General features: G+C 32.5%; 1 protein-coding gene across 3 annotated transcripts in view; it reads left to right on the top strand.

Moving 5' to 3' along the window:
- Med13 (mediator complex subunit 13) overlaps positions 1-17155 on the top strand; it is a 90325-nt gene that overhangs the window by 39339 nt on the left and 33831 nt on the right. For all 3 annotated transcript variants that reach the window (XR_006846902.2, XM_046423249.2, XM_046423248.2), the window contains exons 10-11: positions 10793-11006; positions 12140-12221. Coding sequence is in view for 2 of the 3 variants with exons in the window: in XM_046423249.2 (XP_046279205.1) it covers positions 10793-11006; positions 12140-12221 (296 nt within the window). In the remaining variant the exon portion in view is untranslated. The remainder of the gene's footprint in view (positions 1-10792; positions 11007-12139; positions 12222-17155) is intronic.

Genomic DNA, 17155 nt, shown 5'->3' with positions numbered 1-17155 from the left:
AGAGTCTTTTTTTAGTCTCTCTCTTTTGTCTGATTTGTTCTTTTCACATTCTGGTTACCTATGTTAGTAACATGTGCTATAGATACTTTGCTTCATCTGTGATTTGCCTTATTTGTTCACTATATTTATGACATACTTTGGGCAGAAGGCGGCTTTTTTTTTTTTCTGTTTTCTAATATATATGTACAGCTTGTCAAATAAGCCTTTTGCATTTTTATGTTTTTTTAAAAGATGAAATCCAACAAAATGCTACTACTATATTCCTTAGAACTGTCTACCTATTTGTTAGTCAAAGGCCAAGTAGTATGCAAAGATTACATTTCCTTCTCTCAGTCAATTATGTTTTTATTGTTTAAAAATTACTCAAGGGTTAAATGATATCTTAGACTTTATTAGTTGGTTAAAATGTCATATGTCTCCATTATTTGTGTATTTTTTCCCTATTATGTAACTATTATATAGAATTTTTTACTTGTTAGTGTTGTTTACTAGATATGTTTTCTAGGATTTTATTTTAGTAGATAGATGCCTAAGTTAATATAACTAGTGGCTTCTCTTGGGATTTGCCCTTATTTTGTTGACAAACATCTTCAATACTCTTCTTGAGTGAGAGATTGTGGGAAATATATATTTAACATCTTTGAATTTCTGAAAATGATTTGATTTTTGTCCTTGTACTCATTGATAATTTGGCTATGTATTGCATTTTCAGTGAAATATCATTTTCTCTTGGAACTCTTATGGCATTGTTTGTCTTCTAATGGCTTCCAACAAAATATGTAATAACAGTCTCATTCTGGCTCACTTTTTAAAGATTGTGATCTGTTACCTCCATGAGACTTTAGGGTTTTCGTTTTAGATTTAGAATTGTGAAATTCTAAGAATATGTTTAAGTATAGCAATCTTTTTTGTTTTAGTCCTTGTACTAAATACAAGGACTAAATACAAGTACTAAATACAAGTCTTTTTTTTTGTCCTGCCACTGGGAAATCTCTTTCTTGGATATCATCTCTCTTTTTTCCCCCCTATTCTCTTTGGAACTTTGATTCCAATGGTGAGTTTCTTTATTTTCTCATTTTAAAATCTTTTTCCCCTTTTGTGTTCTGGGGAAATTCCTTGTTTCTTAGAGCCCTTTCTAGAATTTCTCTTGTTTATTTATTTATTTATTTATTTATTTATTTATTTATGAATGATTGAATGAATGAATGAATGAATGAGAGGGGTGTTGCTCTATTGCCTATGCTGGCCTTGAACTCACAGCTGGGATTATATAGGTGTGCACCATGCTGGGGCCCCTCGTTACTAAAATTTTCTAAACAGATTTTTTTTTAAATATTTATTTTTTTAGTTGGATACGATATCTTTATTTATTTATTTTTATGTGATGCTGAGGATCGAATGAACCCAGGACCTCGCATGTGCTAGGCGAGTGCTCTACTGCTGAGCTGCAATCCCAGCCCCTAAACAGATTTTTTTAAAAAATAAAAGATTAGCATCCCCTTCTTTTCCTTTGTTTAAAAAACTTTTTTTTTTTGCTGTAGAATTACCTTATTTTGATCTTTTATCTTCATTGTTCTTCTTATATTTCTGATAATAATTATTTTTTATAGACACTTTAAAATGAGAGAATAGATTGGAAAGTTTGTGTATATAGGCTAACATTTTTGATTGGCAGGCCTTGCTTCACTTCAGAATGAAGAAGAAGGTAATCTCTTTGTCCTCATCACTTTGTTTTCTTTGAAAAGAAACTCTTCCATCAAGCATGGTGGCATACACCTGAAATCTCAGCTGCTTGGGAGGCTGAGGCACGAGGACCACAAGTTCAGCGTCAGCCTAGGCAATTTAGGAGATCCTGTTTCAAAAAAAATTTTTTTAAATGACTGTGGGGACTAGGGATACAGCTCAGTTGTAGAGTGCCCTGAGTTCAATTTTCCATTACCTTTTTATTTATTTATTTATTTATTTTTTAGTTATAGTTGTACGCAATACCTTTATTTTATTTATTTATTTTTATATGGTGCCGACGATTGAACTCAGTGCCTCACACATGCTAGGCGAGTATTCTACTGCTGAGCCACAACCCCAGCACCTCCATTACCTTTTATGAATTTAAAAAAAAAAATCTGTTTTCCCATTTTGAGCTCTTCTCATTTTCGTCTAGACATGTTAAGTCCAGATTTTAAAAAAAAATTTTTTTCTAGGCATTTTGAGTATTATATTGTTCATATAGTTTTCCTACAGTCTCCTTTTGCATCCTGTAGACTGTGAACTTTCTCTGTGTATTTCATCTGATTTTGAGCTTCCCTAAGATTTAGTCTGTTCCATTTATACCCTCTCATTTTCCCTACTGTTAAGCGATTTATTCTCTCTTAAAATGCCTTTGCTATCATTTTAGCAGACACCTTGTGTTTCATCTAACACTTTGAATTTAAAAGAATTGTAGGATTTTAATTAAAGTCTGGATTTTGAATTAAGAAACTTCAGAATACTTTTCTGATCAATAAAGACAACTAACTTGTGTAATAGTGGATCTTTTGAAGTTAATGTCTTAGAAACAGCTTTAAAAGAAAGATCATAATCTAGCTGGGCATGGTGGCACATACCTATAATCCCAGTAATTTGGAGGGTGGGAGGCATGAAGATTGAAACTTTGAGGCCAGCCACAGCAATTTACTGAGGCCTCTCAAAATAAAATGGACTGGGGGTGTGGCTCAGTGGTGGAGCACCTCTGGGTTCAATTCCCAGGAAGAGTGGGATTTAACTAGGGAAGAGGGAGGGTAGTAATTTATCCAGTGCTAAATACAAATACCTAAGCCAACTTCAGGTCTTGCTTGAAACTGTTAGTCTAAAGAATGTTTTGTATACAGCAGCCAGAGTGACCATAAGTTAAATGATGTTCTTCATTTGCTTAAATCCCTCCAATAGTTTGCCTTTATACTAAGAATAAAATTCAAAGTCTTTCTCATGATAATGTAAAATTGTACACAGTCTTCTGCCTAACTAGTTTTCACCCTGTTTGTTTTCTGATTTAGCCACATTGTCCTCCTTGCCATTCCTTCCAAAAGCTAAGCTCTTGCCTCTTGACCTTCCAAATTGCATCACACAGTTTGGGGGAACTACTTACTCCTTATCATTAAGAACCTTTCAGATAGAATTTTCCTGATCATTCTGTCCAAAATATGGTCTATCTTTTCTCCCCCAAATCATGTCTATACTATACATTGGTTTTTAATTGCTCCTTAATATATCTCATCTGAAATTATGTATTTGTTAATTGTCTTTTCCCTACTAGAATGTAAGCTCTATGAGGGCAAGGACTCTTTGTTTGCTGCTGTATTCCTCTAGCATTAACACAAACATGCCTACAACAATCTTAGGAATATAGTAGAAATTCAACAATGTTTGGATGAATGAAACAGCAGTTTGGTCCTAGAACATTTTATTGCTTTAAAACTTGTTTACTTTCCAAGTTATATTTTCTATTTAATGTATGTAAAACTGTGGTATAAATATTTTCAATTATAAAAACTTCAAGAGTGAGTTTTTATGGACACATTGTTGTTCATAAGATCTAAGAATTCTGGCTATAGCTTTAAAGAAATACTTTGGCTGCTTAACCTTAGTATACAGCTTAACATTAGAATCTGTTCTAAAAATGATTTGACATTTTTCTTACTGAATGAGAATGAGAATGAAGAAGCATAATATAGAAAAATAGCATGCAGAGTAGAGTGGTACTGGGTCATGATTATGTAAGTTAAGGAAACAACATGCTTCTGCTTTTGCCTGTGCCTGGCTATCATTTTTTCTCTCGTAGAAAAGAAAAACAAACAATTGAATAAATTTTTAAAATTTTTGTGTTATTTTGTCTCTTGAGCATTGTTAAGACTATGATAGTTACTAAAATTTGTAGTATGTCAATATTTACTCATTATTATAGTGTTATAGATTAGGAGATAGGTCATCCATCAGAGGTTTTGCTTCTGTACGCACTAAGAAACATTTGTGGATTATAATAGTTCTATACTTGGTTGACAATTTTTTTTTTCCTCATGTTTCAGTCATTTAGATGATTCTGTCCTTTCCCTGGAATTCTTGTCCTATGGCAGTAATTCTTAACTGGGGGTATTTTCCGTCTTATCATCCTCAGGATGATAAAAATATTTTGAGAAATTTTTGGTTGTCATAATTGGAGATATGCAAGTGACATGAGGTAGGTAGAGGCCAGAGATGCTAAATACCTTTTAATTTTATTTTTCCCAGTCCTGAGAATTGAATCTGGGGGCACTCTGTCACTGATCTTCATCCCTAGCCCTTTTTATTTTTTATTTTGAGACAGGGTCTCTGAGTTGCCCAACGTGGCTTCAAACTTGTGATTCTCTTGCCTCAGTTTCCCTAGTAGCTGAGATTACAGGTATATATTACTGTATCTGGCTTGCTAAATATCTTTATAGTGCAGGTGTAGTCTCGCCACAACAAAAAATTATACAGCTCCACATTTTAATAGCATTGTAGTGCTTTAAGGTAATGAATACCTTTTAACTCTAATAGTAGCTATTAATAGCTATTAGGTCCACTGTGTTTAATGATAAACTTCATTAGGAAGGTCTCCCAGTATTACTTTAGTCCCCCTAAACCACAGTAAAATACTGACATAATCTTTGTTGTCACATACTGAAGCATAAAAGTCCTTTTTCCCCCATGGTGAAAAGGATCTTTTGGAAGAACCTGATAATTCTATTATCTTTCCTTTGAGTTTTGAAAGTGTATTTAAATGTTAGCAATTAATTTTAATGATGTTAATTAGAAGACTTTTTGCAAGTCCTGAATTCTTTCTCCTTTCTTAAAACAATTATCTTTCTTTTTAAATTCATTTTCTTAAAAGATATATATATTCTAGGGCTGAGGTGTGAGTGATAGAGGCTTGCCTAGCATGTGTGAGGCACTGAGTTTGATCCCTGGTATCACATATAAATAAATAAAAATAAAGGCCCATCAACAATTTAAAAAAAAATATATATATATATTTTTTTCTATATCAGTTTGCATAAAACTGAAATTTCTGTTGTGTGCAAGATGTTGTGAGACACTGTAGGGGTGTAAAGTAAATTTGGTCCAGGCTCCAAACTTGTTGTATAATGGAAGATAACTTTAAATTATCTTATAGAAAATGAATAAAAAATAGCAGAAGCTGGGCACTGTGCTGTACTCATGTAATCCTAGCAGCTGAGGAGGCTGAGGCAGGAAAATCACAAGTTCGATGCTAGCCTCAGCAATTTATCAAAGCCCTAAGTAACTTAATAATACCCTATCTCAAAAAATAAAAAGGGCTGGGGATGTGGCTCCATGGTGAAGCACCACGGGGCTCAATCCTTGATACCAAAACAAAAACAGCAAGAATGCAGCGCCATAATTGGTTGAAAAATTTAATTCCATTTATGGAGATCAGAAGCTTTTAATGTAGTTTGGCCTGGATAGATTATAGGGATCTTGCTTAGTAGTTTAGTGTGTTGTGATGAGAAATGAGATTGAAAAGTGGGTTAAAGGCAATAGAATAGCAAGTTATTGCTCATAAATTGATATATTATCCTTCAAACAACAGGAGTACTATTGCAAGCTTTATGAGCAAGGAGATTGATTTGGACATGTTTGAACTACTCAGACAAAAAGTGATGTAAGGTTATCTCTAGGAAATTACAAACATAGCAATAGATGCAGGGATATATCAATGCTATAGATGCTATGATGTAGTTGAAAAATCTTTTCAGCAAGTTTAGTAGTAGACTGACAGAAGAGTTAACAAACATATTAATTTCTTGAGGAAGATGAGAAAGAACAGGTTTGAAGACTTCTTTACAAGCCTTTTTACCTATTTTAGGCTACATCTTAACAAACTTCAGTTTTATGATTTTATTAGAAGTTGCTTTCCAGAATATAAGTACCTTGAAATAACTATTGGCATACCTTACTAAGTATGGTCTTGCTAAATAATTAAGGTCTAGCTAAATAATAATGGCATGTCAACTTAAAACTAAAATAAATAAATAAGTTTTTAAGAAGAGGGATTGTGATATCTTTGAGATACCCTTTTCATCTGTGACCTTAGCTATGTATATTATATGCAGACTGCAAAATGTGAATTCAGTATGAACTGTCTGATTAGACAGATTCCATCCGGTGTTGGAACATGTGTATATAGCTTAAGAGGAAACCGTTAATAACCCAGAGTAGATACAGAGTTCAAAGGGCATGAATATATCTAAACAATTAGTTTTCTTATGATAGTTGAATTTCATAGAGAATTATAGTAGGAGGAAAATTTAGAGTTTTGTTTTATTTGTGTTGAGTAGAAATCCATTTTCCATTTAGTATAAATAGATGTTTTCTGTTGATCACTATTGAAAGGTGATATGTACTATGCTTCCATAATAAATGGATAAATGAAAGAAAGCTTTGCTCTTCATTTTTCTGCTGTGTAGTTTTTGATAGTAATGGCTAACAAGTACAGGGTAATAGAATGCATAATTTCTAAATACATCCCTTAGTCTTAGACTTACATGTGTAGCACCTTATGAAAATATTTTCACCAGCTATGTTAAAGTTGAATTCCTTTTTTAATTTGTTAGAATTTCATTGTGGGAGGGAGATGTTAGGGGTGGAACACAGCATGTCCCATACATGGAATATACAGACATCTGGGCAGTTTTTAAAACAAAATCTTCATTTTGTTCCTTATTGTATTTAGTTTCTCTGTTAGTGATAGTGTCTGTTTTAGAATAGAGGCTGAGGCTATGGATCTTATAAATTTAAAGACAAAAAGTTTTGCCAAGAAGCATTATAGTTTTTAAATCTTTTTTCAAGGGTTTAGTTCTTAGTTTTAGTAGAATTTGTGATTGTTTAAAATAATCTGCTATTCTAATTCAGATGGAAACCTTTCTAAACCCTGAGCAAAGAAAGATGTATACCTGAGTATAGTTCTTTCCATGTTGTTCTGTAGTCAGGGTGCATTACAATGTTTTAACTATTTTAATATTCATCAGTAGAACTGCTTTGTTGTATTATATCTACCAGATTTTTATTGTATGTGTATAGTATAGAATGCATTATTTGATCTCTAAAAGGTAGTTTTGAATGCCTTTGTCTCATAGAAAGAAACCTGTGATGAAATAAACTCTATTTGATTGTACTCTAAATCTTTTAAGTAAGTCTTCTCTATTTGCTATTTCATTTTAATGCAATAAAACTCTAATTTTGATAGTTTGATTCAGTTCAAGGATTCATTCTGAATGTGGGAGATGGTACTAGAATAAGTTAATTTAAAGAAAAGGGAAAGATTTTAAGGTTCATTAAATTCATCTGTTCTTTAACGTTCCCGTCTATTGCCTGTCTCTTTCTATAATTGTCAATCTTAAAATACTGTCATATCTTGTGTAGAGGAATTTTTATTAAATAAAGGCATAAAGGCAGTTCCTACCCTAAGCCATGTTAAATTTTTATCAGTGCATTTCAGGTCAGTGTGTTATTGTCAGAGTGAAAAGTGGGAGATGTAATTAATGATACAAAGGAAATTAAAATTTGCTTTGGACTTTTCAACACTTCTGCTTATGGCTGTACCTGATTCTCTTCCAGTTTGTCTGTACTTAGCTTTATTTCTAATTGAAACTATCTGAAGTTAAGTATTTGGCTATCTATGAAAGTTCTTTTTATTAAAGGAGAGGTGTTCTTGTTCCTGTATATGAAAGTATTATGTGTACTATATAATTGAATATTAAGAGTAAAAATTTGAATTTTTAATCAGGCACCTCAAAACTCATAATTTTTTATTTCTATTTTTATGAACTTTTAATACAGAAGAATGTATAATGTAAATTATTTATTTTAAAATTTATTGTGATTTGATATTGACTACATTTAAAATCTTTGCATATCCCAATGTCTGTGAGAATGATTCAATAAAATAACAAAAATTTGTGTTTAGGCAATGCATTTGGTTTACTCCTTTTTATTAACAGAGCCTTGTGAAGGAGGATTAGTGTTTTTAACAATGTTACTGTGCACTAGTTTAGCACCTATGTGTGTAAACAGTGTGGCAGTTTTTATGCTTCTGCCAGAGAACAACTTAATGTGCAAAACAGTTGTTTTATTTACCTGTACAGAGTAGTAGTGTCAAGATGTGGATGGAAGAGCTTCTTTATGCTTTTTTCCCTATTAATAGTTAGTTATTTTAGTAAATATTTAAATTTTTCCATTCATAACTTTGCCCACTACGTGACCTTGAAAAACCTCTTGTTTCTACATAACTTCCACATCAAAGTTAGAAGGACTGCCCTCCATTTCCTATCTTATGATGTTATTTAAAGTATTAAATAAGAAAGTACATGTCAAAATAAAACTATTTTTTAAAAATTATAGTATCCCACAGTTTTCAGCCAGTAGTTATTTAGGATTCAATATGATGAGGTATAGAGCTCTTAATGAATAAATGTTCATAATAATCTGTTATAAACAGAATATGAATAATACATGCTGTTTCACCCCTCCACATAGAGGACAGAGTGATGGATAACGCTAGGCATTAGTGCATAGATGAATGAGATATTATATCCGTCATTCAGAGAATTTACATTTGGACTAATATTCCCAAACCTTATATATTTGTCTAAATGTTCAGAGTAGATAAACTATATTTCTTTTTTTAAAAATATTTTTTAGTTGTAGATGGACACAATATCTTTATTTTGTTTTTATATGCTGCTGAGGATCAAACCCAGGGCCCCGCATGTGCTAAGCGATCTACGGCTGAGCCACAACCCCAACCCGACATCAGTACTTTCTACGATGTAAAGATAATTTATTTCAAAGTACCAGATAATTGTAATTATTAATGCAAAAATATTTCAGTTCTTTTAGATATTACTTATTCATTAACAAATATTTATTGACTGCCTATTATGTGTCAGGCAATCTTTCCATTTGAGATAATTCAGTGAACAAAAATGATTCCAGATCTTGTGGGACTTTTATTCCAATGGGAATGATAACCAACTATGAATGTTATAAATTATATATGTTAAAAGGTAATTCCTAATGGGAAGGTAGAGAATGGTATCAGTGTTATAGATAGGTGATCATATTGCAATTTTAAATAAGGTTGACAATAATAAGAAAGATCTCACAGAGAAGGTGACAAAGATTTGAAGGCATTAAAAAATTGGCCATACAGATATTTGGAGAAAGAATGTCCCAAACAAAGGGGGGAAGGGTTAAGAGGTGTCTATTCTGTTTAAGGATCGTCAAGGAAACCTTTCGAAGTGGTGTAAATGAGAGAGGACTATAGTAGAAACAGATGGCATTCAAGAGGAAAAAAGTTGAACCAGATAATGGAAGGTGTGGGTAGGGTATTCTAAGGATTTTGGTTTTTACTCCGAGCAAGCTAGTCTTTGCAGGACTTCAAAAAAATGTATGGCTAGAAGCCTGGCTGCCACTATTCTGACAGCTTGGGAACCTCAGCTTTGTAAACCTCAGAGAACAGGAATTTGAGAGTCTTAAAAGCTTTTATGCAAACTAGAAAATAGTCATTTTGTATTCACACTCTAGTCTTCAGGGACATGAAACATGAACACTCTGGTCTTTGGAGAGACATGTGTCCTGATGCTTCTGAGAGTTCTGGGTACAAATCAGCTTGCTGCTTGTTATGAATTCTCTTTTAACCTTATATTTCAGCCTTCTCTGATCTGTCAGCTTCTACAACTTATCTTTCCAAGTTCATTGTTGTCCCCACCCCCACTTCCATTTTTTTCTTTCTTTGGATACTAGGGATTGAACCCAGGGGCGCTTAACCACTAAGCTGAATCCCCAGCTCTTTTTATTTTTTATTTTGAGATGGAGTCTTGCTAAATTGCTGAGGCTGCCCTTGAACTTGGCAATCAGCCTCCCTAGTCAGTGGGATTATAGGCATGTGCCACCATCCCAGCTTTTTTTCTTCTTTTGTCCTCTCTTGTCATTTTATAGAGAGCAGAGAAAAACATACATTTCATTAGTAGAGCAGAGAAAAACATACATTTTATAGTCACCAGTTCAACCAGAGGACTGGTAATATAAAAATTATTATATTTTCCAGTGTGTTTAGAAAAACCTGAAGTGCTTAACACTGACACTTTACCCTATAATTCATCTTGTCAAGAATAATAATACAGTAATAATGTTGCTTTGATGAAACACCCAATCAGGCCCTCAAAAATTTTATTTTTGACTGGGGGTATAGCTCAGTGGTAGAACACTTGCCTAAGCAAGTTTCTGGGATTTGATCCCTAACATCACAGAACACAAACGAAACAACTCAAAATTTTAAACTTAAAATATGCCCATTCATGACAGTAAGAAAGGGTTAATCATTTTCACTGTTTAAATGTATAAATTGTATAATCAAAGTATCTGTCTCACTATATAAAGCCCACACTTAGAGTCATTGTCCTGGAAGAGTTTAGATTTAAGAGTCCCTTTCAGTAAATGGATTTAGATTAGTTATTGTGCTTGAGGATTTGAGAATAGAATGAGTTATTGAAGGATAATGTATTTTGGTAGGAAAGACCCTATATAAGAGACCTGGATTTTAGTTCCATTTTTTTACTGCTGAATTTAGGATGCATAATTAGTTTTTTCATTTGTAAAATCAGAGATTACAGGTTGGATAATGTTTAATTTTTTTAAGTCACGTGATGCTTAAATTTGGAAACTTTTTATGCTTTTCTGGTAAATATAATTATTTTCTGATTTTATTTTTTTCATGCAGATTAATGGTGCAGTGTAAGAAACGTTTAAAAGTTTCTGATGAATTAGTTCAGCAATATCAAATGAAGAATCAGTATCTTTCAGCAATAGCATCTGATGCAGAACAAGAACCTAAAATTGATCCATATGCATTTGTTGAAGGAGATGAGGAATTCCTTTTTCCTGATAAAAAAGATAGACAAAATAGTGAGAGAGACTCTGGGAAAAAACACAAGGTAAGAGAAATCACAGTATACTGAAGGTTCACTGATGATTTTGTAGCACAACAGAGAGTAGCATGCTGAGTATGTACCTTATCACTTTTTTTCTTCTTTTTATTTAAAAAAAAAAAAAATATATATATATATATATATATATATATTTAGTTGTAGTTAGACACAATACTTTTATTTTATTTATTTATTTTTATGTGGTGCTAGGGATCGAACCTAGAGCCTCGCACATGCTAGGTGAGCGCTCTACTGCCGAGCCACAATCCTGGCCCCCTCACTTTTTTTCTTTTAGAAAAATTGATTGTACACACACTTTTTTAAAAAAAAAATAAGTAAATCAGGCAGATAGTACACGTTATGGCTGATCTCTGACAAAAGATGTTTTTTGTTTACTTCTGATGTTTCTGGACTAGCTAGAGATATTAATTTTTGTCATAACTAAAATCAAGGCATTATGGTATAGACTATTTTGAAACTGAGTAGGAATATGTTAAAAGTGAATTATCTGCTTTCAGTGATAAAATATATATTACTGAGTTTTTAAAAAAGTTGTTTTTGAATATGTGATTTAGGAACTAACTTATAGTGTCCCCAAAAGTAAAAAACTTAACATTAATTAAATGTAGGACATAAAATTTTTTTTGATTAAAAATTTCAGAATTAAGCATTTGGGGATTAATTGAGCTTATGATCACTCTACTAGATTAAAAAAAAGTTGCCTTAAATACAAAATGTGAGAATTAAAAGCTGTAAAACTGGGGAAAGGACCCAGTAATATGTTTAGTACAAATAATTAATTTCACTAGTTTTACTTAACCGTACTATTTGCATGATACTTAAACTGTTGTTCTTTTTTATGAAATAGAAAGAATGCCAAATCTACAATTTTGTAAATGTAGATTAAAATTCCAGCTCCCACTATCAGCCATGATTCCTGGGGCAGACTCTTTAGATTTTTTCTCTTTTACTCTCTTTTTATTTGAACATAAGCATACAATGTATTTGTTAACTATAAAAGTTGGTAAAAATTAGTGTTAATGTACATAGAACATTTATCAGAATACTTGACAAAAAACTGGTAGGTTTTGTTATTGGTAAATAAAACATTTTAGGCTAATATATAATACTGTTTGCAGGTAGAAGACGGAACATCTACTGTTACAGTTTTATCACATGAAGAAGATGCTATGTCATTATTTAGTCCCTCTATTAAGCAAGGTAAAACTTTTTATTTCCCTTTCAAAAATCATTGCATCCAGAGTTGTCTCTACAAATTTATCTCTGATACTGCTGGAAGTTTTACTGTTTCTTCTTGCAAAATTTATATATTTTATAGGATGTGTGGATGAATTTATTATTTATCTTTTATTGGGAGGAGCAAGTTGAGTTGACAAAAATTACATTATGAATTGTTAGAACACCCCCCACACACACTTTTTATCCTCTCCTTTAAATAGTTCTTACTCATGAAATTAGTAGATTGGATAAGAATGTTGCCTAAGGTTCCTCAGATATAAAAACTCAATTTTTCAATTAAACTTTCTGAAATATTTTTCATCCACCTTTCGTAAGTGTTAAGAGTGCTATTTCCAAGGTCCTTAATTGAACAATTCATTGAATACCTGTTATGTGTGCTAGGCATTCGGGATAAAGTAATCAAGATTCCACTTCAAAATTATCTGGCTTATACTCCTTGTGAATGGAATAGAGATACAGTGTAACAAGTTTGTTTAAAAAAAATTATTTATCTTTAAACAATATTTTAAATTAGTAAGTAAAAAGTAAATATTTATGATACACACACACACACACACACATACATATTGTGGAATTGCTAAATCAAACTTAAAACACATGCAATTTAATATACATCACCTCACATAAGTACTACTGTTCTGTGATGAGAACACTTAACATGTGTGTGTGTCTGTGTGTGTTTGTGTGTATGTATGTATCTATATACATGTATCTGTCAATTTTTTTTTCCCTTCAGTACTGGGGATTGAACCCAGGGTGCTTACCACTGAGCCATATCCCAGCCCCTTTTTATTTTTTTATTTTGTGACAGGGCCTCAAAGGTACTGAGACTGGTATTAAACTTATGATCTTCCTGCTTCAGCTTTCTGAGTGGGTGGGATTATAGTTCACCTGACTTAAAATTTACTTTCTTAGTAAGTGTCAGGTATAATATTAACTTTAGTCAGAATTCATTTAACTGTTCTTTTTTTAACTTTTTTCCCCTCCACATTTTGTTATTGGTGCATTATGGTTGTATATACTGATATGATTTGTTTTTACATATTAGTACATGCACATTTGACCAATAGCCCTCCCATTACTTTTTTTAATATATATTTTTTAAGTTGTTGATAGACCTTTATCTATCTGTCTGTCTGTCTGTCTGTCTATCAATCTATCTATCTATCTAAGGTGCTGAGAATCGAACCCAGTGCCTCACACATGCCAGGCAAGTGCACTATTGCTGAGCCACAACCCCAGCCCCAATTACTTGACTTTTGATAGGGGCAAAGGAAGATATTTTCCGGCATGTGCTTTTTGAAACAAAATTTTGCTTTAATATTTGGAATAAGTAGGATCAGTTTCTGTGTTACAAGAAATAAGAATAAGAAGAAAGTCTATGTGTGCAAGGAGCAGATGGTCTTTTTATGAAGTAAATTTAGTGGTTGATGGTTTTAAGTAACTTGGTGAGTTAACAATTTGGGTTCTTCACCATCTAAAGATTTAGTGCCATCCCTATCAAAATTTCCGTGTCAATTTTCACAGAAGTAGAAGAAACAATCCTAAAATTTGAATGGAACCACAACATAATCTGAATAGGCAAGGCAATCTTGAGCAAAAAGATCAAAGCCAGTGGTATCACACTACCTGATTTGAAAATCAATGACAAAGCTATAGTAATTAAAACAGCAAGTATAGGCATTTTAAAAAGGTACCTAGATCAGCAGAAGTGAATAGTAAGTTTTGAAATAAATCCAACTGATTCATACATGCCTCAGATACATAATGGGAAAGTCTCTTCAGTAAGTACTGGGAAAACTGGATATCCTCCTGCAGAAGAATGAAATTAGAATCTTATGTTATATATAAAAGTCAACTCAAAATGGATTAAAGACTTAAACCTAAGACCTGATAATGTAAAACTACTAGAAAAAAACATGGGGAAAACTCCATGAGATTAGTTTTGGCAAAGATTTTTTTTTTGGATCTGATTCCAGAAGTATAGGCAACAAAAGCAAAAATAGACAAATGAGATTACATCAGACTAAAAAGCTTCTGTATAATGATTCAAACAGTCAACAGACTGAGGAGATAATTCTGAGGAAACACTATATTTGCAAATCATATCTGATAAGGGGTTAATATCCAATATATTAAGGAACTCAAATCAATAGAAAATGTCTTGATTTAAAAATGGGCAAAGGACATTTCTCAAATGAATTTATACAAAATACAATAGATTTATGAAAAATATTCTACTTTACTGATTGTTGGGAAAATGCAAATTAAAACCATAATAAGATATCACCTTATACCTGTTATAATGGGTTTTATCAAAAAGATAGAAGATGGCAAGTTTTGGCAAGGACATGGAGTAAAGGGACCACTTGTACATTATTTGTGGAAATGTAAATTTTTAGAGCTGTTATGGTATTTAATAAGTATGAAGTATGGAATTTTCTTCATAGAACTGCCTTATGATACATCAGTCCCACTCTTCAGCATATATTCAGAGGGTAGGAAGCCAGTGTGTTGATACTGATACCTGCATGCTTTTATTTGTTGTGGCATTACACACAATAGGCAAGATATGGAATAATTCTTAGTGTCCATCAACAGGTGTATGCATGAAGATTAAAAAAGAAAAATTATGTTATTTGCGACAACATGTATGAAACTAGAGGACATTATATTTGATGAAATAAGCCAGGCACAGAAAGATAAATACTGCATGATCTCACTTATAGGTGGAATCTAAAGTACAACTCATAAAAATCAATGAACATGTGTGAGGCTTAGGGTTCAATCTCTAGGGCCACAAAATTAAGTCAGAGTTAAATGGAAGTTAACAGAGTCTGGGGGATAGAGGTTGGCCAAGGGGTATAACATTTCAGTTAGGAGAAATGAATACAAGAGATCTGTTATATCATGGTAACATACATAGGTTTCTTGTATTATGATGGTGGGCATCCTAAATTAAAACCATTATAAGTTGAAATATTTTAAGTCAAAACTGTACTATTTTACCTAACCTACTTAACATCATAACTTAGCCTAGTCTACCTTATATGTGCTAAGAATACTTAGATGATTTGAGCAAAATCATCTAACAAAAACTTGTAAAGTGTTGAATATCTCCTATAAATTTTTACTACCTGTGTCCAATAAACAGTGCCCATAGAGAATCAGTTGTTTACCTTCATGATCATGTGGCTGACTGGGAACTGCTGCCTCTTCTCAGTATTTTAAGAGTTATCATGCTACATACTGTCACTCCAGGAAAAGATCAGATTCAGAGTTTGAAGTACCATTCCTACTGAATGCAAATGGCTTTTGCACCAACATAAAACTGAAAAATCATAAGCTGAACCATTGTAAACTGGTAACAGTCTTGTTGTGTATTTGAAAATTGCCGAGAGTAGATTTTAAATGTCCATACTACAAAAAAAAAAAAGTGAGATAATGCATATATTGAATAATTTGATTTAACCATTCCATTATATATATATATATATATATATATATATATATATATATATATATATATATATATACATACATATATATACACACACACACACACACACACACACACGAAAAATAAGTTCTTTGGCTCCCCTCACCCCTGAAGTATTCTCTAGGATACAGAAATTGTGAATCCCCTGTGCCTGTGATGTATATTTCTCAAAATGTGAACTATGTACCCCGTTGTAGAGTATCTCAGGTGGAGCTTTGTAATCTTGGATTTGTTTGTTTGTTTTTAAATTTTCTAACAGATACGACATTTTTTTATGCCTTTATTTTATTTATTTATTTTTATGTGGTGCTGAGGATTGAACCCAGTGCCTCGCACATGGTAGGCAAGCCCCAGCCCCTGTAATCTTGGTTTTTAATAAGTACCCTAAGATGATTTTTACATAGTCTGAAATTTTAGAACTACTGCTATGGTGAATATTTAGAACTGACACACTGGGGCACTGGGAAAGCAACTTATTTTTCTGAAATTGAAGGCTATTTCAAGTTAATTGACATACAGATGATTTGGAAGGTTATATATTATTACTATAAGTTGTTTTTCTTATGTGGTAATATAAGGGGAATTTAATTTTTATTGCTTTTGTATATTTTTTAATCATATGTCGTCGTCCCCTCCCAACTGCGGGTGGGGAGCACTGAAACCTAGCTTATCTAAGAGCTAATATTTATTGAGTATTTTAAGTGCCTATTTCTGGGCAAAGCAGTATACTTTTATTCTATCACATTAAATTCTGGGCTACATGAAGGCACAGAGAGATTGTCAGTATACCAAGAAACATTGGTGGAAGAGCTGGGGTTTGATTTAATAATCTGTCTGACTTAAGAACCAGAATTCATAATTATTGTACTATGCTTTTTTTACATGTCAGGAAGTTGGAAAAATAAAAAATCTGTATGCGCTTTTTTAAAAAATTAATATTTAATAATTGTACATATCTGAGGGATACAGTGTATTTTAATACACATGATACACATATACCATATGTATTAGTCAAATCAGGGTAATTAGTGGGTTTTTTTTTTGTTGTTGTTGTTATTGTTAAATAGTTGTAGACAGACACGATATCTTTATTTTTATGTGGTGCTGAGGCTCAAACCCAGTACCTGACATGTGCTAGGCAAGCGCATTACCACTGAGCCTCGAATCCAGCCCAGTTAATGTTTTCTTTTTGTTATTATTTCATTATGTTTGGAACCTTCAAGCTCCTCTTTTCTACTTCTTCATAAAATATATACTAGGTTTTTCTTTCTATCTAACTCTGTTTTGGTACCCTTCATCTGTCCTCCCTCTAGCTCCTTTCTCACATCTAGTAATCACTCACAAACACAGTAAAAGAACACAACGTGAGATCTGTCCTCCTAGAATCTAGTGTTGA

The sequence above is a fragment of the Marmota monax genome, unplaced genomic scaffold (assembly GCF_021218885.2).
Source record: "Marmota monax isolate L192 unplaced genomic scaffold, Marmota_monax_Labrador192_F-V1.1 WCK01_AAM20220418_F8-fsc00171, whole genome shotgun sequence".
Taxonomy (NCBI): domain Eukaryota; kingdom Metazoa; phylum Chordata; class Mammalia; order Rodentia; family Sciuridae; genus Marmota; species Marmota monax.
This window is presented reverse-complemented; position numbering and strand designations above follow the sequence as displayed.